The following is a 21,828-nucleotide window of genomic DNA, read 5'->3' as shown; positions in this document are numbered from 1 at the left end:
GCGGTTCCCAGACCTCCCGGCCCGCGCGGGCAGACTCTGGCCTCGGCCTTTGTTTCCCAGTTGTCCCCAGAGCCTGGCAAGCCGGGTGTAGGCCGGCCTCCTCCGGCAGGCTCCATGCGGCCCGAGGAGGCACTTGCCTCCGGCAGGTCAGAGCTGCGGGCCGCGGCCCTTGCCCGTGTGCACGCGGCTGAGCGCCCTGTGCTGACCGCAGGGCCTTTGCGGGGCAGAGCCGGAGGGCCCCCGGCCCCCTCGCCCTCCTCACCGGCTGCCTGGGCTCTCAGCTCTGACCGGCTCTGTCCTGGCTCCCACGCCCACTGGCTTTGGACATCACTCTTTCTGGCTGACCATTTGCCTGCATTTCCTGGTCTCTCTGGCATCCCTTCCAACAGTAAACACTTCCTGAGTTCCGCCGGGCTTAGGTCAGAGAGCCTGACAGTGGCCAGGAGCTGCCAGCAGTCCTGGCCGGGAGAAGGGCTCCGGCCCTGCCCTTGGTCGCTGGTCTGTCTGCCTCCTCCACGGCAGCCACTCCGGGGCTTCCCAGAGGCCCAAGGGCTGCCTGCCAGAGCGCTCCCCCTGGGGTGCCCTGGCCGGCAGGCCTGGCCTCCTCGCACACACCTCACACGCACCGTGGGATCCTGGAGGCTGGGCTGCGGGGGTCACTGCACCTCTTTGTCACCCGGGCCACCAAGAGGCTTAAAGAGCTGTTCCCACATCCGAAGCCTGAGGCGGGGTGGTGGGGACCCCAGGTGAAGCGCTGGCCAACCCCCCGCAGTGAGTGCCCGGCCCTGACCACTCAGCTGGGGGCCTGCATCAGGAGCCTGCGCCCTCCCTTCTCCGTTTGTTGATAGCTTTGACTCTTTCTCCTGCGGTGTCAGCGTGGGAAGTGGAGACGTGTTCCAGCCACTTGGGTGGCCAGGTAGTACCCAGGCCAGATGCCCCAACAGCGTCCAAATTCCTGCAGCGCCTTTTCCTTTGGGGCCAGGCACCCCTCCCCCCAGGGCAGATCTTCTCACTTGGCCTGAGTGGCCAGGTAGACACCAACCTCCCCTGGCAGCTCATTTGCGTCAAATATTCCGTCCGTCTCTGTGGTGTCTTAGGAGGGAGCCAGACCATCGGCCCAATACCAGCCGGGGTCCGGGAATGTCTGTTTAACCAACTGAAAATTCCCTTGGAAAATCCTCAGGGCAGAACAGAGCTCGAGATGCAAAGCAGGAACAGGGGAATGACAATGGGTCTTTGTGTCTTGGGAACAAAATGTAGCTACAACCCTCCTGAGGGGAAGCCGACACCCTCAGGCTTCTGGAAGGGGTGTCTGAAAGATTTACAAGAACGAGTCACCTTGTAACTCCTGCATCGAAGTCGAGTTAAAACTTCGAGGCCTGGCTTTCAGTCCCCTCTGGGCAGGCTGCTCTTGCAGGGGGAGGAGGGCTGGGGGAGTAGGGGGTAGTTGTCCATCCCCTGCAGCCCCTCCTATACCAGCCCCAGGGGTGGACCAGAGTCGCCTTCGCCTTCAGGGTCTGTGCCCTGGGGTAGTGGCTGCTTGGGGCATGCTGGCCTTAACTCTCAGGAGGCACTAGGGATCAGAGGGGAAGAAGGGGCCTTACAGTCATCAGAAGCTCCCCCACATTTAAAGGGTACCCTTTCCGTGCAGCAGGTGGTGCAGAAGAAACCCACAGTAACTGGGGGCATGGAGACAAGAGGCGTCTTTGGCAGGCTGGCTTTGGGGGTGGGTGGGGGGGAGTTTCAAGTAGAACTCCCACGGGGAGGCCTTGGCTGCTTTGCCAGGAGCAGAGGAAGCGGCTCTGGGCGCCCTGGGGTGCTCCCGCAGCTGGAACGTGGGCAGGCGGGGTCCTCACAAGCCCTGTGCGTGGCCACTGCGGTGCCTCTGAGCTCAGCCCAGAGCCAGCTTCCCAGGCTCTGTCTTGCGGTGGAGACAAGCCAAGCGCTGCGCGGTCGTCTCTGCAAACAGCACGTTGCAGCCTGACTCTCATCCCGTGCCAAGCCCAAGAACCAACAGACTTTTTTTTAATATAAAAAGATCAATGAAAAATTTATTTATAAATTTTTCATGCTGGGCTACAAGTCTATATCGTACACTCAGGAATGTGCTGCAGACTTCATCCAGTTAGAAGTGATCACACCGAGACCCATACACAGCTTCCACGTAAGCCTAGAAAGTCTTAACATTAATTAACATAATTAAGGTATTTGCATCTAGAAAAAATATACAGAAAAACTCCTTTTGGAGTAATCTGTGCCTGTTTCAATGTCTGCTTTTCACTGACATTATCAATATATTCTTCTCACACAAGGTTTTATAAAAAGCCACAGATGACTGCCCAAATCTGACCAGCCACGCACAAAGGGCCTCCACCCACCTGTGTCCTCAAGTGCTCCCCATTTTTGCACGAAGGGTCAGCAGCACTTCTACCCTGGGGAAGCCTCATTTAAATTTGAATAATTCAGCCTCCCTTTTATTTCTCAGGATCAAAACAACACGGGGTGTGGGGTTGCATAGAAAATTGGAACCTCGGAGACCAGGAAGGGCGCCTTTCGGGACTAAGAGTGACGCAGAGGGACGGCCTCCGGCCTGGGTCCTCGCGCGGCCCCTCCCGCCTGGCAGGGCTTTCGGATTCGAATCGGGTCCTGGAAGCTCTGGGAGGCTGAAGAGGGGTAAAGCGGCCCTTCAGCTCACTCGGCAAGTAGCACAAGAGATTCACAGTCTTATAGGCATTTTATAAAAATATAAATATGGGTACAGTTGCCTTCACAACGCTGGATACAACGCCCTTTAAAATTGGGTCTATAACCAAGATTCAAAAAATACACCTAAAACTTGGCTTAAAATATGTTAATATTTTATATTGTCATAAATGTTATGACATTTAATTGTGGCAAATCCATTTACTTTTTTTAAAAAAGTGTGCAATCGACTGTTAACTATAATAGAACTAACTAGGAAGGCTTGATCCCCACCTCCGTCACCGCCACACCCGAGCACCCAGGCTCCCACGGAAGCTCTGAAAACCGGCAGGCTTGGCGGATGGCGGCCTCTCACCGGAGAAGGCGGAGCGGGGCCCGGGGCTTCCAAAACTCACGCGGAATCGTGTGTGAGAGGGGAAGGCGGGGCGGGCGGAGGAGGGGAGCTGAGGGGGAGAAGCCGGAGAGGACGGAGCAGCGCCGGGGAACCATCAGGCTGGGCGGTATTTTCAGTGCAACCAAGAAATGACAAGACTCAAGTTTTTAGTTTTAAGACTAAAAAAAAAAAGTACATCACCCCGCCCACCACCCCCCCCCCTTAACCACATTGACCACGCACAATATTTTCCAAACACAAAATTCAGGCGCACAAACATCACCCACAAATATGCACACACGTGATAAATAGTTTAGAGCCCCGGGAACAGCAGAGCGTCTCCTCCGTCGCGCGTCGGCCACGGGTCCTTCCACCCTCAGGAGAAAACTTTTCGAGCAGGAGGATCCGGTGTCTCGGGATTCCGAACTTGCTGGTGGCGAGACTCATATTTCAAAGGGGCTGGGGCCCGCGCTCCTCCCCCACCCGCGCGGCGGCGGGCGGGGCCGTGGGAAGCGCCCCGGCCGGTCCCCGGTGGCCGCGGGGGGGAGGCGGCCCCGGCCCCTGGCCGCGGGCGGGCGGGCGGGCGCGGCCACCGTGGGCACGGACGTGCGCGCCGGACTCGTGGTGGCCGCGGGCGCCGAGGGCCGGGCGCACACCGAGGTAGTTGGCGGGAAGGTACAGCAAGGAGGACGCGCGCGGGGCCCGCGTGCAGGCCGGGGTCTGGACCGGCATCACCGGCCTCCGCCGGCGTACTTGGCCTTGGTGATGAGATAGAGCACGATGTCCTGGTGGCCGCCGAACGCGGCGATGTGCAGCGCGCTCCAGCCGTCGCGGTTTGCCAGGCGGATGTCCGCGCCGAACTTGACCAGCAGTTTCACTAGCTCCAGGTTGCCGTCGATGACCGACTGGTGCAACGCAGTCTGGCCCTCCGGCCCGAACGAGTTCACGTTGAACTCGCAGTTGGTCATGTTTTGCAGCAGCGACTGCAGCTCCTGCGTGTTGCCCTTGCGCACGGCCTCCTGGAAGATGCGCTGCGTCTGCGGCGCCGAGCAGGTGGACAGCTCGGCTTGGCTCATGCTGCCGCCGGGCGCGGGCCGAGGCTCAGCGCGGGCGGCGGCTTCGGCGCGGGCCCCCGGCTGCCTCGGGGCGCGCCTCGGCGCATGGAAGGCGCGGCGTCCCCGGGCCCCGCACGCCACCCCTGGGCGCTCCGGGCGCTGGGGGCCGGGGGCCGGCGACTCGGGACCCCCGCCACATCCAGCCGCGCCCGGCGGGCGGGCAACGGGGGCGGGCGCTGCGCTCGCGGGGCCGGCCCGGCCGGGGCAGCGGCGCCGCGTTCCCGGTCCCTGCGCTGTCGGGCTGCGGCTCCACGAGCCTCCCCAGGCGCCGCTGCACTCGCCAGCCCGCCGCGCCCGGGCGCCTTTTACCTCCTTTATATTTGCATGACAATAGGCGCCCGTGACGCTCGCGCCCGCCGCCCGCCCATTGGGCAGCGCCCTCGCGGGGCGGGGCCGCGAGGGGCGTGTCCGGCAGGGCGGCCGCGCGGCAGGGGGCGCTGGCCGCCGGTGGCTTGGGGCTGGGAGCCAGGTGGCCGCGGGTGGGCGGGGGTCCGCGTCTCCGCCGCCGCCCCTCCCACGCTCCCTCTAGCCACCCGGGGAATTCCAAGGTCCGCGCGCGGACAGACCAGGCCCAGCCCGGGGCCGAGCGCGACCCCGAGGGGCGCGAGGGCCGCCTCCTCTGCTTGGGTGGGCGCGGGGGCGGGGCTCGGGTGGAGACCCCCAGTCTGGCTCCCCGCTCCTGGAGTGCTAGCCGCGGACCCTCCACATCCGCAGCACCACAGGCGCTCGCAGGGACGAGGCCTGCCCAACCCGGCCCGTGGGACACACTTCCCCGAGGGAGACAACTCCAGGACACCACGCGGGGCCTTTCCGCTGGAGAATCGCTCCCCTGGGGGCCTCGGTCACCCCGTTAGCTCCCTAACTTGACTGGCAAGAGGAGCCAGGCCCTGAGGTTTTCTCAGCCCCGCCCCAGAAGAAGAGGGTCTGCGGCCCGGGGCTGGGGTCGGTCTGGCAGTCAGCTACTCTGCTGTGGAGAGGCCTGGCTCCTCTCCCGGGGCGACCCCATCGGCAGGAACTGGGCCGGGTGAGGCCTGGGCAGGTGAGCAGTCCCAGGTAAGGTGCCAGTGCTGCGCTGAAAGGGAACTCTGAAATGACTCACTTCCAAGCAGTAAACCCGCTTTTTATTGTCACACTAACAGTGCGGCCAAATTTCCTCATTAGAATTTCACAGTTTATAGCTCTGCTGTGGTCGCTGGAAATTAAGGAGGAATGAACCTCAGAGTCGGCCTGGGGCAGTGGTGCTTCCGCAGCCACTGGAATTCCTTCAGAGGCCACTTGGTATTCCCAGGAGGCAGCTGGGGAGACCACCCTGTTAGGCCCTGTTTGGTGATGAACTCGGTGGGTGTCTGTCCCATGTCCCCTAGGCCTGGAGACCCACGTGGGTGAGGCGCCCGCCCCCGCTCCGTTACCTGGGAGGAGTCACAGCCAAACCACTGGAGAAACTAGGCAAGACCTCAGACCCTGGCTGCCCCTGCTTGGGGTCCTTCTGGTGTCCAAGGCCACCCAGGCCCCATGCTCTGTCTTCCTGAGGCTGGTGGTCCAGCCCCTCTGCTCAGCTCTGCTCCCCACTACGCAGGTGGTTATGCCCTGAGCTGAGCACAGACCCAGCCCAGGCCCTGTGATCAGCCTGGCCCTGGCGTGACTGGGGTGCTGCTGCTTTGGGGAGCCCCTCCTTTGCCCACTTATCCTGCAGAGACACGTCCCTGGGCCTACTAAAGGGGCCTGGGGTCAGTGGCTGCTGAGCTGATCACCTTGAGAGTGGGGGTCCCTGTCCACTTCCAGCCATCCTCCCCACCAGCCCGAGACAAGCTGTGGTTGGGAGGGAGGCCCTGGGCTCTGTGTACTCAGGCCTGTGTTCGCTTCCGGAGTGGGGAGGGGTGACCCTGTGTAGAGCCAAGGCCTGTGGGGGACCCCAGCCACCCCGCACCCGCTGCCCGGAGCAGCACAGAGGGGCGGCTACTCTGAGGACGGATCTGCAGGCAGGACCTCCTCCTGGTTGCCTGTGCTTTTTGTGTATCCGCTGGGCTCGGCTGTGCCCAGGCCCATCCCCAGAAGGTGGTGGGTTCACAGAGCGAGGCCCCACCCAGGTGGGGGGCTCAGGCCCCCCTGGCCTGGAGAAGAGCGTCTGGAGACCCCGCTGGGCCCGGGAGCAGAGCCTGGGAGAAAAGTCCCATTGACACCCGCAGCGGGCGGCAGACAAAGGGGCCCTGTGAGCTCAGTGTGGGAACGTGAGGCCCCCACCTCGGGGCATGAAATTGTCAGCTCGGTGCCCCCGGGCAGGGACGGTGCGGCCAGAGAGGCCACAGGAGCCCAGCCTGAGGTCACTGCCAGACCCTCCTGGCCTCAGCGTGGGTCAGACAGGTGTAGCCCTGCGATCACCCGGCCCCCAGCCCTCTGCTCATTTGTGGTCAACCTGTCTGCGGGGAGCCCATGGCTCCTGCTCCTTTGTGGCCGAGGGGAACTGTGCCCGGGGTGGCTGTGGTCCACACACCATGTGCCCAGAGCTGCCCTGTCCAAGGACAGGACCGGAGAGGGGCGTGGGGAGCGCTGGCTCCCGGAAGCACTTCCTGATGTTTGCTGAAGGACGTGTCCAAAAGGAGGACATTTGTTCCAAATGATGTGCTGGGCGGGGAGGCGGGGGTTGGGGACCCCACCAGGCCCTGTCCTGGAGCTCAGAGAAGCCCCCAACGTCTGTGGCATTCCTTGGTGATGTTGTCACTTCCACAAATAGGCAAGGGGCTCACTGGCTGGGAAGGAGAAGCCCTCAACCTTGGATCTGGGGTGACAGGCCCAACGCTGACTATAAGGCTGGACCGACGTCCTCCTGGGAGCTGGCCCAGGGGTGCGACCCCAGAAGGAGTCCAGGGTTGGAGAGGGCGGCCTCCTCCCCCAGGGGACCCCTTTCCTTTAGAGGCTCAGAGCAGTGGGCACTGGGAAGCTCCCCGGCTGGGGAGGGCTGGGTGGGGCAGCGGGGAGGACCGCGCAGAAGGGGCACTGGCCGGAGCCAGGAGGCCGAGGCCACCTTAACGCGCTCGGCAGGGGAGGGAGTCTGAGCGGCCGCGGGCCACGGGGCGGGGCCTCCAGCTAATTCATTAAAATGTGTCGGGGAGCGTGGGAAAGAGGAGAGCGTTTCTTCCCAGCAGCCCAGACACCTGGTAGAAGGGCGCGAGGATAGAGATCAAATAACAAACACCAGCCCCGGGCCAGCGGCCGCGGAGGAAGGAGCCCGGGGCAGGAACTGCGGCAGACAGTCCCCGTGGCCTGGCACCCGGGCGCAGCCCACCCTGCCGGCCCAGCGTCTGACCCCTAGCCCAAAGTGGGCCCGGGCGGTCACAGGGCGTGGAGGGTGCTTCCCGCAGGCCGAGGGCCGGGGCTTGGACGGGCTAGCAGTGAGCCTGTGAGTCCCCGGACAGACGGACCAACGGACACAGCCAGCCTGGCAGCAGAGGGCGGGAGGTGGGAGGCAGGCCCGGCGGGGCCGTGCGGCCTGAGGACCGGGTCCTGCTCAGCTGTCCTCTCCTCTCCGTGGAGTGCTGAGCGGGGCTGGGGCAGACGCGCCTGGGGGCCTGGAAGGACACGGCCTGGCCCCGAGCCTGTGGCCCTAGCCAGGGCCGTGGGTCAGGGCAGAGTCCCCAGGACGCAGCTGGCTGGGACCCACCCCCAACCCCACTTCCTCTTAACCCTGCGGGGGAGGAGTGGTCGAGGCTGCTGTCCCAGGACAGGACGTGGGGCCGGAGGTCTGGGTCCTGGAAGCAGGACCCCGGCTGCAGAGGGTCCCTGCCCCCACGGGAGCCCGTTCACCCTGGCACGCCTGCTCAGCCCAGGCCTCGTGACCTCAGGGGAGACGAGAGCCAGGTGGGCAGACTGGCCCCACACACCGCCCTCGTCCCTGGGCGGGCTGTCCCATCTGTGGAGTGTGCCCTGGCCCAGCGAGGCCCAGCGTTGCTGGGGGGCTGAGTGGGTCCATGCCCGGCACATGGCCGGGGCTACACCCCAGGGGCCTCAGAGGCCACAGCCGTCCCTGGTGTGGTCAGGAACACGGGGCGGGACAGAGGGTGCAGACGCCCGGCCCCGCAGCCAAATCTGCGCTGGTTTCCGCTCTGGGAGCGGAAGGACAGGAAAGGGATGTGGGCCAGGGTGGGTGCACATTCCTGGGGCTGAGCCAGGGGGAGGCAGGCAAGGGCAGGAGGTGGTCTGGGCCCAGGCCTGCTGCTCGCAGGAGCCCCCCGCCCCGAGTGCCGCCCCAGGCCCCCAGGGGGTCAGCGCGGGGTCTGAGCCTGTGTCTCCCTGGGCGAGAGGGCAGATACTTTCTGCCTTGTGACGACAAGGCTCCAATGCACATGTGTTCAGGGCCTTCTACACGGCAAAGACCCAAGCGGGGGCTGCCCAGCCTGACGGCAGAGGCCCCGCAGGGTCACGGCTTGGTTAGGCGGGGGCCTGTCTGTCCCCCAGGACCCCCTCCTGTGCTCGCTGGAGTCTGAAGTCCCGGGGGAGCCCCACGGCCGGTTTCGCTGGGGGAAACCAGGGAAGACCCTGCCCCGGGACCTAGGGGCCTGGCCCTCCTCCTGGGGGGTGCATGGTGGAGGGGGCGACGGGAACGGCCACAGCACAGTGGGGGGACCCCCACCTCCCACCTACTGAGCTCCAGCAGGTTTGGGGGGCCACCTGGGTCCAACCCTCAGGCTGCAAGGGGCTGGCGAGCGCAGGGCGGGCCGTGAGGGGAGACCAGAGGAAGGAGCCCACGGCCACCACCTGTGCAGCTTCTGCACTTTTACTCCGGGCAGCCTAGGCCCCGCTCTTAGGAGGGGCCGCTGGCTGGGCGGGGGGCGCCCTCCAGGATCTCTTGGAAGTTGCTGGTGACTCGGGCCAGGTGGGTACCTTCCCAGAAGACTTTGCCACAGCCGGGGCAGCAGTAGAAGTGCCGCAGCCCGGGCCGCCGCAGCACGCCCGCCGGGACGCCCGCCAGCTGCAGCCGGGTGCCATTGGCCAGCGTGGCTGGCACGTGGGTCTGTAGGTCTGCGTCCTCCAGCCAACGGCAAGGTGGGTCGTAGGAGCAGTGCCCGGGGGCCTCCTCCGGGGCTGAGTCTGGACGTGGAAGCGGTAACCCTGAGCCCCGCCCTCAGGCAGGCAGCCCCCACCCACTCTGCTTGGTGGCTCCTCCCTCAGCCCCCAGCCGCCCGCCCCTGCCTCTCCTATTAGGAACCCTCTGGGTCACGGGGGACTGGCCTCTTTCTTCCCGGCCCTCCCTGGCACTGCCCTCCCCTTGGGGCACAGGCCCATTCCCTCTCCCCCATCCTGGGGTTCCAGATGCTGGGGCCCCTCATGTCCCTGGCACGTGGCCCAGGGCTCACCTGTCTCCTGCTCACCATCACTGTGGGAGGACTCACTGCCTGTCAATCAAGGATGTCAGGGTCAGTCCCAGGGAAGGCCTGGTGGCCCCAGCACCCACAAGGCACCTCCGAGTGCTCAGCCCCCACCCTGCAGGGAGAGGGCAAAGAGCAGGGGCCAAGATGCTCTGTGCCAGCCCAGTTCCCTCCCATGGGAACTCACACCTTGGGACATTCTTGGGGCTCAAAGGTCCTTGGGAAACAAGTTCTGGGCACAAGATCGGCTGATTAGGGCACTTGGGGGCCTGAGAACCGCGGGCCGGGCGGGGCGGGGGCGGCCCATCCGTGGCGATGAGCAGATAAGCCCACTGCCAAGAAGCGCATTTCGCAATCAACCAGCATGGGGCAGGGCGGGGTGGGCAGAGGCCCAGGGGACTGCGGAGGCTCGGGGTGCAGGAGAGACCCCGCAAGAGGCCCCACCCCTGCAGAGGGCCCTAGCCAGCAGGTGGGAGAAGTGGTCCCAGGCCCACTGACCCTGGTAATTTGCTCAGCAAACATCACCCTGCAGATGGCTCCAGATTAACCGCAGCCAGAGTCTGAATGGAGGTGGCCCCCCCGCCCCAGTCCCGCTGCCTCCATGGGGCCCAGCAAGGCCATGACCTCAGGCCTCACCTGACAGCCCGAGGGGTGCTGCCCAGGGCCAGGGCGAACCTCTGGTCGGGGTGTTGGGGGCCCTCTATGGGGGCCACTGCTCATGCCCTGCCCCTCCCCCCTGCCTCAAGCAAGTTGCAACCGTGCTGCAGAGGGCAGAGAGCTGCTCAGGGCTGGACACTGGCCATCACCAGTGCACATCCACCGTGTGGGTGGCCCAAAACCTTTGAGGGATGCGGGCAGGGCAGGTGCGACCAGCAGAGAAGATGGTACCCAGGGGCACCAACTGTGCAGAGGGGCCCGGGGCACCCTGTGCTCAGGCTCCCCCCTCGGGCTGTCCCAAGAGGCCCTGCTTCTGTTCCCGCCCGCCCTCCACACAGGGAAGGTGAGGCTGGGCCCCTGATCCCGACACCCAGGGCTCGCCTGCCTTCCCGGCGCCCAGGTTCCCCAACGTTCAGACTGCTGCTTGGCGAGGCCCGTGGTGCAAGGGCCAGCAGGCGAACATGTGTGTGCACATGGCTGAGCATGCACAGGCAGGCGTGTGAGCGTGCATGTGCCACTGAGCATGTGTCTTTGCCTGAAAGGTGCATGTGTGCGTGTACACTCTACGAGCGGGGCGGGGTGACTGAGCAGGGCCCACTGGGGAGAAGGTAGGGACCACGAGCCCAGGGGCCCAGAGGGCCTGCGCGTGCAGGTCCCGTGGGCCAGAGGCCTCAGTCCCCTTCCTGGCCCTGAGCACTGGCCACCCCCCCCGCCCGCAGGCACTGCCCTGGCGGCCCAAGTGGGTCAGCCCAGGAGCACCCAGTGGCAGGGCCACGGCCCACAGACCCCATGGAGCCCCACTCACTGGCACCACCAGGGCCTCCCAGGTGGACGCTGAGCCGCACCAGCTGTTTCATCACGTCCTTGGAGACTTTCAGGTACTGGTCACAGTTGCAGGCCTGGGGAGCAGAGGAGGCGCTGGGGCTGCGGGGCATTCTCACAGCCCCTCTGCCCCTAGCCCTGTGCTCCCTGTGGTTCTGGCCGGGCCCAGGGGGTTTCACAGACACATCTCCCTTCGTCTCGCTGCAGGACGTGGGGCACAGCACCTCCCGGGAGCCCTCCTGCACTGCGTGGGCTCCAAGCCAGCCCTGGGCGGCCTCTTCCAACTCCTGAGCCCCTGCAGGACTCTGCCACCACCCAGAGGTCCTCCCCAACCCCAGAGCCAAGCCTGGGCCCCTGATGGCTCAACACTAGTGGGGGACGGAGGTCCAGCATTAGAAAGTCAAGGGGGGGCGGCCCTACAGCTGCCCTGACTCCTCAACCCATTTTGGAGCAAGCCAGGGCCATTCCGGTGTCCATCCTTCTGTGACACCTGGCCCCGCCTGCCCCCAGGGGCTGGCACCATCTGGAGCCTGCTGGGCACCGAGTGTGTGCAGGGTAGGAGCCCAGCCACGTAGGGTCCTGGTCTAGGACGTGCAGTGAGCTCCTGTGAAGACCTTGGCTCAGCCCCCCCAATCTCACCATCCCAGGGGTGGCATGGGCTTCCCGATGCGGCTACCCCATCATTTCATGACGGCCACTTCCTGGCAGGGGTCTAGACACAGGATTCCCGTGGCAGGCAAGGTGGGCCAAACAGGAGAGCAGGGTTGGGGGGGCAGGGGACTGACCAGCTGGCTCCCAGACGGGCACACAAAGGCGCCCTGTTAGCCAGGGGGTGAGCCGGTCCACGGGAGGAGGGCTCCTGTTTGGTGCTCCTGGCACCCCCCTCACCTGGTGAGCCCTGTCAGTGCCCTGGAGGTAGAGTGCCTGGGGCGGGCAGCGGCGGGGGCCCCTGGAGCCATGGTGGGGGGCTCCTGCCCCGCCCATACACGCCCTCTTTCCCCCCAAGCCTTTCACCACAGAGCTCGGCCTCCAGCATCACAGCCAGGGGTGGGCAGGTGCCAGATGGGCAGGGCCGATTTCCCAGAGCCCCCCGAAGGGCCTCCCCTCCCAGGCCAGACTCTGGCACAGGGAGACACCTGGGTGCTTCTCCTGTCTGGCTGCAGGTACCAGGGCCAGCAGGGCAGGAGCGTGGGCAGGGTCCCGGCTGCACGTCAGGCCCGTGGGGACTCCAGGCCCAGCCAGGAAGGAGCTGGAAAGAGGCCGGCCAACTGGTCTCTGGGCCGGGCTTCTGCCCGGGGCCCCCCGAGGGTCAGCACCAGCAGGTTCGGGAGCCCAGTGGGGCGGGGTCCTCTGACGGGGTCTGCGGTCTTCCCAGCACCCGGGGGTATGCGCCTGGGGCGGGGCGCCAGCTCACGCTGAGTCACGCGCAGACAAACGCCCGGTGCCCCGCGAGGCCCGCCCCACCCTCGGGAAGCGCTGGTGCTGGTTTTCCCACGGCCGCTGCCCACGGCCAGCCCTGGCGGTCACCCCTGCCCCCACTGCCACGCCCAGCTGGAAGAGCCGGTTCTGAGCTGCCTGCCCGCCCCGTCTTGCGGTCTCTGTCTGTAGGAGGGCCCGTACTCAGGGCCTCCCTGTCCATCTCCTGTCCACCACAGGGTCCAGCTGCCCTTGCCCGGCACTCAGAGCGGAGCCGGGGGCTGAGCGCCCACCCAGTCAGGGGCTGACGGCCCGTCCCCCTGCCCCATGGGGGAGGATGGCTCCTCCAACCCCCTGTTCTGAAGGGGCTGCCCAGCGGCTGAGGAACCTGCTCACGGTCACCCATCCGGTGGCCGGGCGCCCCCACCTGGCAGGGCCTCAGCCCACTGTGCGGGCATAGGCAGGTGACATCTGAGCTGGGCCCACTCCCTGCAGGGGCTGTGCAGACCCCAGGCTCAGATGTCAGCAGATCTGGGCAGACACCAGCGGGGGGCTGTGGATGCCCTGGACAGTGGTCTCCTGGGTCCCTTGAGGTGTCTGAGACCCCATCCAGACTGGGGGCCTGAGGGCAGGGTGGGCCTCCACCCCCAGAGCCTGGTCAGGCGGGTGAGTGGGGGAAGGAGGAGTGGGCAGGCTCCTGGCTCCCCCATCCCGGGGTCCGCCTGGGCCTGGTTCCCACGGCGCCCAGGCTGTCGAGCTCATGCCCACTGAGCCGCCCGACTCCAGTAGGACCGAGGCCCTCCTAGGCAGGGTCTGGAGCCCACCGTCAGGGAGGCTGCCTCCCCGGGGTGAGGCCGCCAGCAGGGACCGGCCCAGGGGGCTGGTGGTGGCTCAGGACCCAAAGCCAGGCAGGTGCGCTGGGCAGCCCGCCCTCCACAGCCCTAGGAGGGCGGCGAGGGGCTGCTCTAGCCACTTCCCTGGGAGGCATCCGAGCCCTCGATGGGCCTGGTGGGTCTGTGAGCTTCTGAGACAGAGCTGGGGAGGGGCAGCTGAAGAGGTGCTGGGAGCCTGTCTGCGAGCAGGCCTGCTCTGAGCTCCGAGCCCAGGAATCCCGGCCGCACCGGCGGGGCAGCGACTGCACCCAGCAGCGTCTGCCGAGAGGAGGTCCCGGGTCTGTCCCAAGCCGTGTGTCTCCAGGCACGCCTGCTCCCACCAGACCTGGGTGCACACACGCCATGGCCCACAGTGCGTGCTGCGCCGCCGGCTGGGGACCGCTGGTGCACTGGTGTCAGGGGCGGCGGGGGGCTGCCAGTGCAGGCCTGGCCGGGCCACAGAAGCCAGCGGGAAGGCCAGGCGTGGGTGCCAGGGGCCTTACCCTCACCCATGCTCCTGCCCACGGGCTGAGCACAGCCCAGTGCAAACTGCCTGTGAACACCCTCAGGCCTCCACCAGTCCTGGGCCAAGTCAGGGGCTGGGGAGGGGGTGCCGCCAGGGCACAGGGCGTGAGACAAAACCAGCGCTCCTGAGGTGGCAGGACCGCAGGCTGGGCGCCTAGTGGAGGGAGCCACTTCTGAGAACCTGGGCAAGGCTCCCTGCCCTGCCAGCGGCAGGCTGGGACTGTGCTCCCTGTAGGCTGGCGTCCTGGGGACCCCCACAAGCCCCGCTGCCCACCCCCAGTGAGAGCCAGGCCCTCCAGGGTGGGAGATGTGGTCAGGCTGGTATCCAGGCCCTGGAGACCCCACAGGCAGGGAAGATGAGGGCTTGGGCTGAGAAGCTGTGACATGCTCTAGAATAATGCCCGTTACATACTCATTTACAGCAAATTTACAGCAAAGCGTAAAAAAGCAGAAAAAAATAAACATCATCTTCGCACAACCACGCGGCGAGAAAAGCACGCGTGGGGCAGGGGGTTGCCAACGCCTCTCCGCACACTCTGCACTTGGCAAGTGTCTTCCCTCGCGTCAGAGGCCTGGGGGCGCAGCGGGCCTCAGCTGCAGGACACCAGCGTGTTCCCAGGCCCCGGGCCCCACTTGCTCCCTGCCAAGCGTCCCCCGCCCCCCATCCTCGCCTGAGGTCCTGAGACCGCTGGGTCCAGAGGCCCCTCGGGCCGGTTTGTGCACCATGACCCCCCAGAGCTGCCCCAACAAATGGTGCTGGGCTCAGGGACAAAGGGCTGGTATGAAAGACCCCTGCGGGCGGGGCGGGCCTGACACCCTGTGCACGGACTGGCGGTGAGGGAGGAAGCGATTAGGCGCTGCCTGGGTCTGCCCTCCACCTCGCTCTCCCACGCTGTCCGTCGGCTCTGGAGGGGCCCCGGGTCATCTGTCGGCTCCGAGCGCCCAGGCAGGGCTGCGCGCCTCCTTCCAGACCAGCCGCGGCCCAGGGCTGGGGCCTGGGAACCCTGCTGCCCCTCCCCCGCCCCGGCTGAGCCCTCAGGCGCTGGGGGGGGGGCGACCCCCTCCCCACCGGCACACTTTGGGGCGGCAGGGCCCAGCCCAGGCCTCCCAGGAGGTGTGGGGTTGGGGTGGGGCCTGCTTGGGGAGGTCTGAAACCCCAGCCAGGGCTCTCCTGACCCGTGAAGCAGGCTCCAGCCCCCCGCCGGCGCCTCTGTCCCCGTTGCTGGAGACCCAGGCTGGCAGCCCCGCGGGGCCGCTCCGTGCCTGCCCCGCCCCCCGGCCCAGGGAGGTCAGTTCCCACAGGCCCGGCCCCTCCCCCACACGGCCACGGCCCGGCCCCTTTGTGGGGCCGCAGACCAGACGGGGTGGCGGAGGACGGGCCTCCGGCGCTGTCGGCACCCCAGGGGGCAGGGCCAGGTTGGGGGCCCGGAGACCCCGACGGGGCCAGGTCTGGGCCGGCGCGTGGACCCTCTCTGCACGAGGGCGCCTTGGAAGCACCCAGGTCCTCCAGGTGCAAGAGCACCCGCCTCAGCGCGGCTGTGTGTGTCCGTGTACGCACGTGTGTCCATGTGTGCGTGTGCCCCTGTGTGCACGTGTGTCTGTGTGTGCATGTGTCCATGTGTCAGGTGAGGACACGAGTCTGCAGGAGTGGAGGTGCCCTCCTGTGCACGCACACGCACACTCGGGGAGCAGAGGTGTGTCCCGGGCCTCCACTGTGGGGTGGGAGGAGCCGTGACGGGAGCACTGCCTCCGCAGGCGGATGGGGAGGGGACGGGCACTGGGGACAATGAGAGGAAGCACGTCTGGTCCTGCGGAAGATAAGCACGGGTCCGAGAAGCAGCCTGCACGACAGGGGCCTGAGTAGGGTCAGCCCAGCCAGCGTCGCCCCGCCCACCCCGGGCTGGGGTGGGTCTGAGCCCCGCCCTCAGGCTCCGCCGGGCTGCAGGCTGTGCTTCTGTCGGTCGGGGTCCCTCCTCGCCTCACTAGTGCCTTGATCCTCTCAAGCCGTCCCCTCCTCTCCCAGCCGCAGTCCCACTGTGTGGGGACAGCGGGCTGACAGCTCAGGCCGCCAGGATAAGACTCCACGTCCGCTCACCTGGATGCACGTGTCCACCCAGGCCCGCGGAGGGCTGTGAGCATGGCCCAGACGGGTGGAGAAGTCCCCCTGGCCCCTCATACCCTGGCCCCTCACAGTGGACAGTCGCAGCCCTGGGGTGGGGGGCGCACAGGGGCCGACACACGGGTCTCAGACCACTGGTGGGAGTGTGCTGGCTGCTCCCGTCCACAGGCTCTGTCCTCGCCTTTGCCAAGTCCAGCGACAGGCCGCCCAGGCCCTGTGGAGGAGCAGCGGCAGTGAGGGCTGCCCCGGACCTGCTCCCATGCCGGGGGCCCCAACGCGGGGAGGTGGCGTCGCAGAGCTCACTGTTCCCAGGGTACAGGCAGGCATGGCCAGGACCCCCAGTGTCTCTGAGGCCAGGGCGGGTGGGCAAGCCACAGGTCCCAGGTTCACTCAATAGAATCTGGGTCAGAGAATGCGGCGGGACTCGGGCCCTGGGGCGGTTCCCCACCCCTGGGGCCCCCTCAGTCTCCCCTGGGCGGCGGGTCCCTGGGCCCCCACCCGAGCAACGCCCGAGGCGGCACACAGCCCCTCCCGCGGCTCCCGGTTACTCCACCGGGCACTATGCGCCCCTAGGCCCCCCGGGACCCCACTGGGAGCACAGGAGACCCCTCCCTCAGCACCTCCCACCCCAGTCGGCACCCAGCCCTCCCAGCGGTCCCCCCGGGCGGCCGTGCCCCTCCGCCGTCCCCAGGAGCCCGGGTGGCACCCCTTTCCCGGGGCTCCCCGGCACCCCCGGCGCGGCAGGCGCGGGCAGTTCCCAGACGGGGGAGGGGCGCGGCCGTGAGAACCGCCGGCGGCGGGCGCGTGGGAAAGCGGGCGGAGGGGCGGCGCGGGGGGCGGGGCGCGCCTGGGAACGGCCCCCGCCCCCGCCGGCCTTTGAAAGGGCCACTCAGGGCGCCCGGCCCGGATTCAAAAGCAAACGGCCGCCCGCCCGCCCGCCCGCCTTCCCGCGCCGGCGGGGCCAAGGTGGGGCGGGGGACCCCAGCCGCCCAGGGCCGTGTGGGAGCGGGCGGGCGCCAGCGGGCGGGAGAGGGGTGCGGGCTGGGGAAGTCGGGGAGGGGCCTGGCCCTCAGACAGCGGGGGTCCTGTCAAGCACAGACCAAGGAGGGCATGCCCCAGAGTCCTCCTCCAAAGGATGGTGGTACTCCGGGAACTGGGCTAGGGGCCTGGAAGACTTCCTGGAGGAGGTGGCATCTAAACTGGGGCTTGACAGGCCTGGTGGACAGAGAGCCTGCTCAGGTGCTGCCACAGCTGGGGTGACATGTGGGATCCAGTGAGGTCAACAAAGGCTGGCAGGAGCTGGGTAGCTGGGGGTACCCAGCCCTTCCCTTCCTGTCTCTCCCAGGGCTACTGAGTCAGGCCAAGCCGGAGAGGACCCCTTTCCACCACTAACTGCTCTGCCCAGCCCAGCTCCTGCACTTCTCGGAGGGACCCCAACAGTGCACCTTCCCCCGCCCACTGCCCACCTTCTCCTGAGGCACCCCCCGGCCCTGTTCCAGGCTGGCTGTGGGCTCACGAAGGCCCCCACCTGCCCAGGTCAAGACCCCACCAGCCGTCCTGGCCCCTTGGAGCCCTTCGGGTCCGCCCTTTCCCCAGATGTGCCTCCAACGACTGGCCCGCTCAGGGCGGTGGATGGGCGGAGGGGCTGCCTGGGAGGGGGTGGGAAGGGGCTCTCCTCCCCCCAACTACTCTGTGTGGCCAGGGAGGGAAAGGTGGCGAGGTAGGGTGGGGTGACATGTGCCTCTCCTGGCGCCTGCCCACCCGCGGGCGCCCCCTGCACGGGCCATCTAGCCAAAGGCCACTGCCCTGTTAGCACATGGATGGACTTGTCACTGCCTGGCAGGCCCCACTCTGTCACCCCAAGGACCCTCCAGCACCCAACCAGGGCTGCCCACCCCGAGGCCCCGAGCCTGTCCTGCCTGCTCCATCCAGGGCTGAGGGGACAATGGCCAGGCCCCTGGGTCCGTCTGGCCCTCGCCCCAGCAGCAGGGGTGGGGTGGGTCCCCTGCAGAAGCATCTGTGGGCAGCGACTGGACACACAGGGCTGCTGGCGACGAGCCTCCCCCTGCAGACCCCGAGGCCTGTGTTCACAGGCTCTGGCTCCTCAGCTGTGAAGTTTGGCCTCTGTGGGAGGGTGTCTCCCGCCCTGCAGCCATCCTGGCCGCGGAGGACCCTCATACTGAGATGGGCCCTCTTCCACCCGCCCTGCTGCTCTGACTGGGCCCGCGTGCCCCTCACCCTGAGGAAGGCAGGTCCTCAGTGCCCTGCCCTCCCTGTCTGTTCCTCTCGAGCTCACTGAGCGGTGGGTTTAGAGCTGGCCTTTGACATGTCTGGGCTTCCCTGGTGGCTCAGGCATTAAAGAATCTGCCTGAAACGCAGGAGACCTGGGTTCGATCCCTGGGTGGGGAAGATCCCCTGGGGAAAGGTATGGCAACCCACTCCAGGATTCTCGCCTGGAGATTTCCACGGACAGAGGAGCCTGGGGGGCTACAGTCCGTGGGTCACAAAGAGTCAGTCGTGACTAAGGGACTGACACTTTGACACGTCCGGCCAGTGGCTCCTGCTGGCTCCGTGGCTGGCTCAGGCAATGACGTGGGCTGGGGGGAGGGTGCAGAGGAACAGGAGCCCCCAGACTCTCGGGTGCCCTCCTGCTGCCCCAGGTGCCTTACTGACCGGGCCTGAGGATGGAGCCAAGGGTACCAGGCGGCCCCCAGAGGCCTGTCCTCTCCCGCCCACACCAGCTCCCCTCAGGCCCACGTCACGCTGGCCTGGCGGGGGCCAGTCCTGGTCATGGCCGAGGACCATGTCCACCTCACAGGTCTGTGTACCGGGAGCTGGGCATCCCAGGCCCTGGGGCCCGCTGGGCGACATGCCTGTCTTCTGTCAGGTGAGTCTGTGCCCTCGGAGTTCCCATTTTAAGCGGGTAAGCCCTTTTAAAAAAGTGACCCTCTGGGGCCTTCCCCGGTGGTCCAGTGGCTAAGAATCTGCCTTGCAAAGCAAGGGAAATGAAAGTGTTAGTTGCTCAGTCGTGTCCAATTCTTTGTGACCCCATGGACTGCAGACTGCCAGGTTCCGCTGTCCATGGAGTTCTCAAGGCAAGACACTGGAGTGGGCAGCCATTCCCTTTTCTAGGGGATAAACTTCTTGACCCAGGGATTGAACCCGGGTCTCCTGCACTGCAGGCGGATTCTTTACCATCTGGGCCTCCAGGGAAGCACCAGATGTTCACTTTCGAAAAGGGCCGAGCCGCTTAAAGTCGGAACTCCCAGGGCACATACTCATACCCGTCCAGTCCCTGGTCTGGGGAGATCCTGCAGGCCTCGGGACAGCGGAGCCCACGCAGCACAGCAACTGAAGCCTGCACGCCGAGATGCTGTGCTCCCCAACGAGAGGGAAGTCCAAGGGCCGCAGCTTAAGAGCAGGCCCTGTGCACAGCAACGGAGACCCAGCGCAACAACAACAAAATTTCTGTTTAAAGTGAACATCTGTCAACGTCCAGGAGGTATATCCCGGGGGACCCCAGACAGGGGTAGGAGCCCCTCTCAGGAGCACATGGTCAGGACCGCGATCCAGAGAGGGAGGAGTGGCCCTAGGACAATGGTGCTAGGAGGTGGGTGCTCGGTGGGCATCTCCAGTGAGCTGGGCCGGGGACCTCCCTGGGCACTGAGCCGGGCCCCCCGCCTTGGCCACTTCAGGGGCCTCCTCACACGTCTCGGACAACACGGGCCCCTGGGAGCCCTGCGGGAGGATGTGAGGTCCACATGGAGCGGGTACGCTGACAGACTACTGGCCGGCCGGCGCCTGAGGCAGCCGGCTTCAGTGCGAGGGTGTGGGCGTCGCTGTCATGCCAGCCACGGGGCCTTCCTAAAGAAGTGGGCCACCAGGACCAGGGGCCCGGGCCGCGGGGGGCCAGGTCCCCAGGTCCCCCAAGAGCCAAGTGCTGGGACCCAGGCTGGGCTCCAGTGGACCCGGGGCATTCCCGGAAGCGGAGGAGTGCGTCGGGAGGGTTGCCCTGTGGGCTGTGGGGAGGCCTGGGGCGATCTGTGGGGCCCACCCGAGTGCCGCCCTGGGGGGCTGTGCTGAGCTTGCCAATGGCCCCGCACCCTGGCTGGCACCCCGAGTCTGGGGGCACGCTGGGCCACCGTCGGCACCCCCGCCCTGGAGGCCTGTGACAGGCCCCTCCTGCGGCCTCGGGAGCCAGTGGCCCCAGGTCCCTGCCTGAACAGGGTGGGGCCCCTCCTCCCGCAGCCTTTGTGCCTGCGTGACCCCGGGGGCACGGAGTGTGGGAACGGGGCTGGGGGCCATAGAGCACAAAGGCCGGGGAGGGGCGGGGTCAGGGCTGCCGCCTCTTCCTGTCTGTCCCCACGTCTGTTGCTGCCCCTCAGGACACAGGGAGGGTCTCCACGCCTGGGGACGGGCTGGGCACCGGTGACCCACTGGCCCCTGCGTCCAGACTCCAGGCCCCCGTCACTGCGGGGCTCCCAGGTGTGGTGCGGGCGCTGGGGGCCGCTGGCCCAGGGCCCGCTCGCATGCTCAGGCCCTGAGAGCCCTCGCTCCTCTGGCTCCCCACCAGACATCAGCCCAGGCAGCACCCTCCTCCCTCCCACGGCCTCTGCCCAGCTCAGGGCTCCTAGGCTGTGAACCCGCCCCTGAGGCCCTGCCCCGAGGCCCCGCCCCTGGCTGCAGGCTCCTCCCCCAGCACCGGGTCGAGGGGACCCCCTGCTGAGAGCACCCCCCTGAGGTGGGGTGACTGTCTTCCTGGAGGCCACTTCCAGGGGCCAACGTCACTGACCCCCAGGACACCCCTCATAGGGGCGTAGCCCACTCCCCACCACAGAAGAGGGGGCCGCAGGGATGGTAAAACAGACGTTATGCCCGATCTTGCCTGGGTTCCTGCTCTGGGACTTTTTTAAGCTTAAATTTCTTTGATAAGATCCTTTCCCAGGGTGGACGGCACTGGGAACGTCCTCCTGGCGGACGTTCCCGATGGACGGTCCCAGGCCCCAGTCACCAGCTCCAGGGGTCATGACCCTGCCCTGGTGGAGGGATCCAGTGCCCCTCGCCCTCTGGGACCGGGGGTGGGTGGGCTGCCCCCCTACTGCCAGGGGCCGCCTTCACATGGCGAAGCCCACCGCCCTCTCCAGCCTCACTTGCTCCCGCCACACACCCCGATGTGCAGCCCCAAGAGCGGCGGCGGGCTCTGGGAACGCTTCGTGTGTCCAGTGGGTTTTCCCTCTGGGAACAGCACCAAAATAGCAGAAGGAAGGAAAAGAAAATGGAAACTCAGCCTGGCGGCGGGAGCTCTCCAGGGAGGCGGCCAAGCTCTGGCCTGGGCAGGGGCGGTGGTGGCTCTGAGCCAGCGTCCAGGGAGCTTGGGCCCCAGGGGCACAGGATGGGACCCTGCTGGCCAAGAACCACACGGAGGTGCTCCTTCGGTCAGTCCTATGCGTGCAGCTCTCTGCTGGCCAGTGGCCAGTGCCCTCTGATGCCCACATGGGCTCAGGGGCCATGCAGGCCAGGCCTGTGGCCTCAGGCAGGGCAGGGTCCACAGTCGCATGGAGCCACTGGTCACCATGCCTCGGGCCATCAACTGGGGGTGTCCACGCAGCCTGGGCTTCCCTGTCCACTTGTGGGAGGCCCTGAGGCCAGCTGGCTCAGGCACTGGGAGTGAGCTCAGACAGGGAGTGGGGTGGCCGCTGAGCTGGGCCAGGAAGGTAAGCCATTCCTAGCCACTGCGCTGGGCTGAGCTCCTGGGTGAGGCTGGGAGCGTCGTGGCTAAGGGGCTCTGGGCGGGGGAGGTGGGGTGTGTGGACTGCGGCGCCCCGCCCTGGGAGCATTCTCCACTCACGGGTACCGGGTGCCG

General features: G+C 66.7%; 2 protein-coding genes across 5 annotated transcripts in view; both read right to left on the bottom strand.

The window, feature by feature from the left end:
- Window positions 1–2,035: 2,035 nt before the first annotated feature.
- NRARP (NOTCH regulated ankyrin repeat protein) lies at window positions 2,036–4,691 on the bottom strand. The gene has a single exon (XM_070378609.1). The coding sequence runs from the start codon at window positions 4,150–4,152 to the stop codon at window positions 3,808–3,810; it is 345 nt and encodes a 114-aa protein (XP_070234710.1). The 5' UTR covers window positions 4,153–4,691; the 3' UTR covers window positions 2,036–3,807.
- The window catches only part of EXD3 (exonuclease 3'-5' domain containing 3), a 79,615-nt gene continuing 62,379 nt past the window's right edge, over window positions 4,593–21,828 (bottom strand). For all 4 annotated transcript variants that reach the window (XM_070378595.1, XM_070378594.1, XM_070378596.1 and 1 more), the window contains exons 21-23: window positions 11,017–11,110; window positions 9,543–9,581; window positions 4,593–9,276 (exon numbers count right to left, since the gene is read on the bottom strand). In XM_070378595.1, coding sequence (XP_070234696.1) covers window positions 8,990–9,276; window positions 9,543–9,581; window positions 11,017–11,110 — 420 coding nt within the window. In that variant the 3' untranslated portion in view covers window positions 4,593–8,989. The remainder of the gene's footprint in view (window positions 9,277–9,542; window positions 9,582–11,016; window positions 11,111–21,828) is intronic.

Source organism: Bos mutus, chromosome 11 (assembly GCF_027580195.1).
Source record: "Bos mutus isolate GX-2022 chromosome 11, NWIPB_WYAK_1.1, whole genome shotgun sequence".
Lineage (NCBI taxonomy): Eukaryota > Metazoa > Chordata > Mammalia > Artiodactyla > Bovidae > Bos > Bos mutus.
The sequence above is the reverse complement of the archived record's forward strand: the minus strand, read 5'-3'. Positions and strand labels throughout refer to the sequence as shown.

Bases quoted from the DNA above. Each gene is read 5' to 3' on its own strand.
- NRARP (XM_070378609.1), bottom strand. From the start codon at position 4,152: ATGAGCCAAGCCGAGCTGTCCACCTGCTCGGCGCCGCAGACGCAGCGC.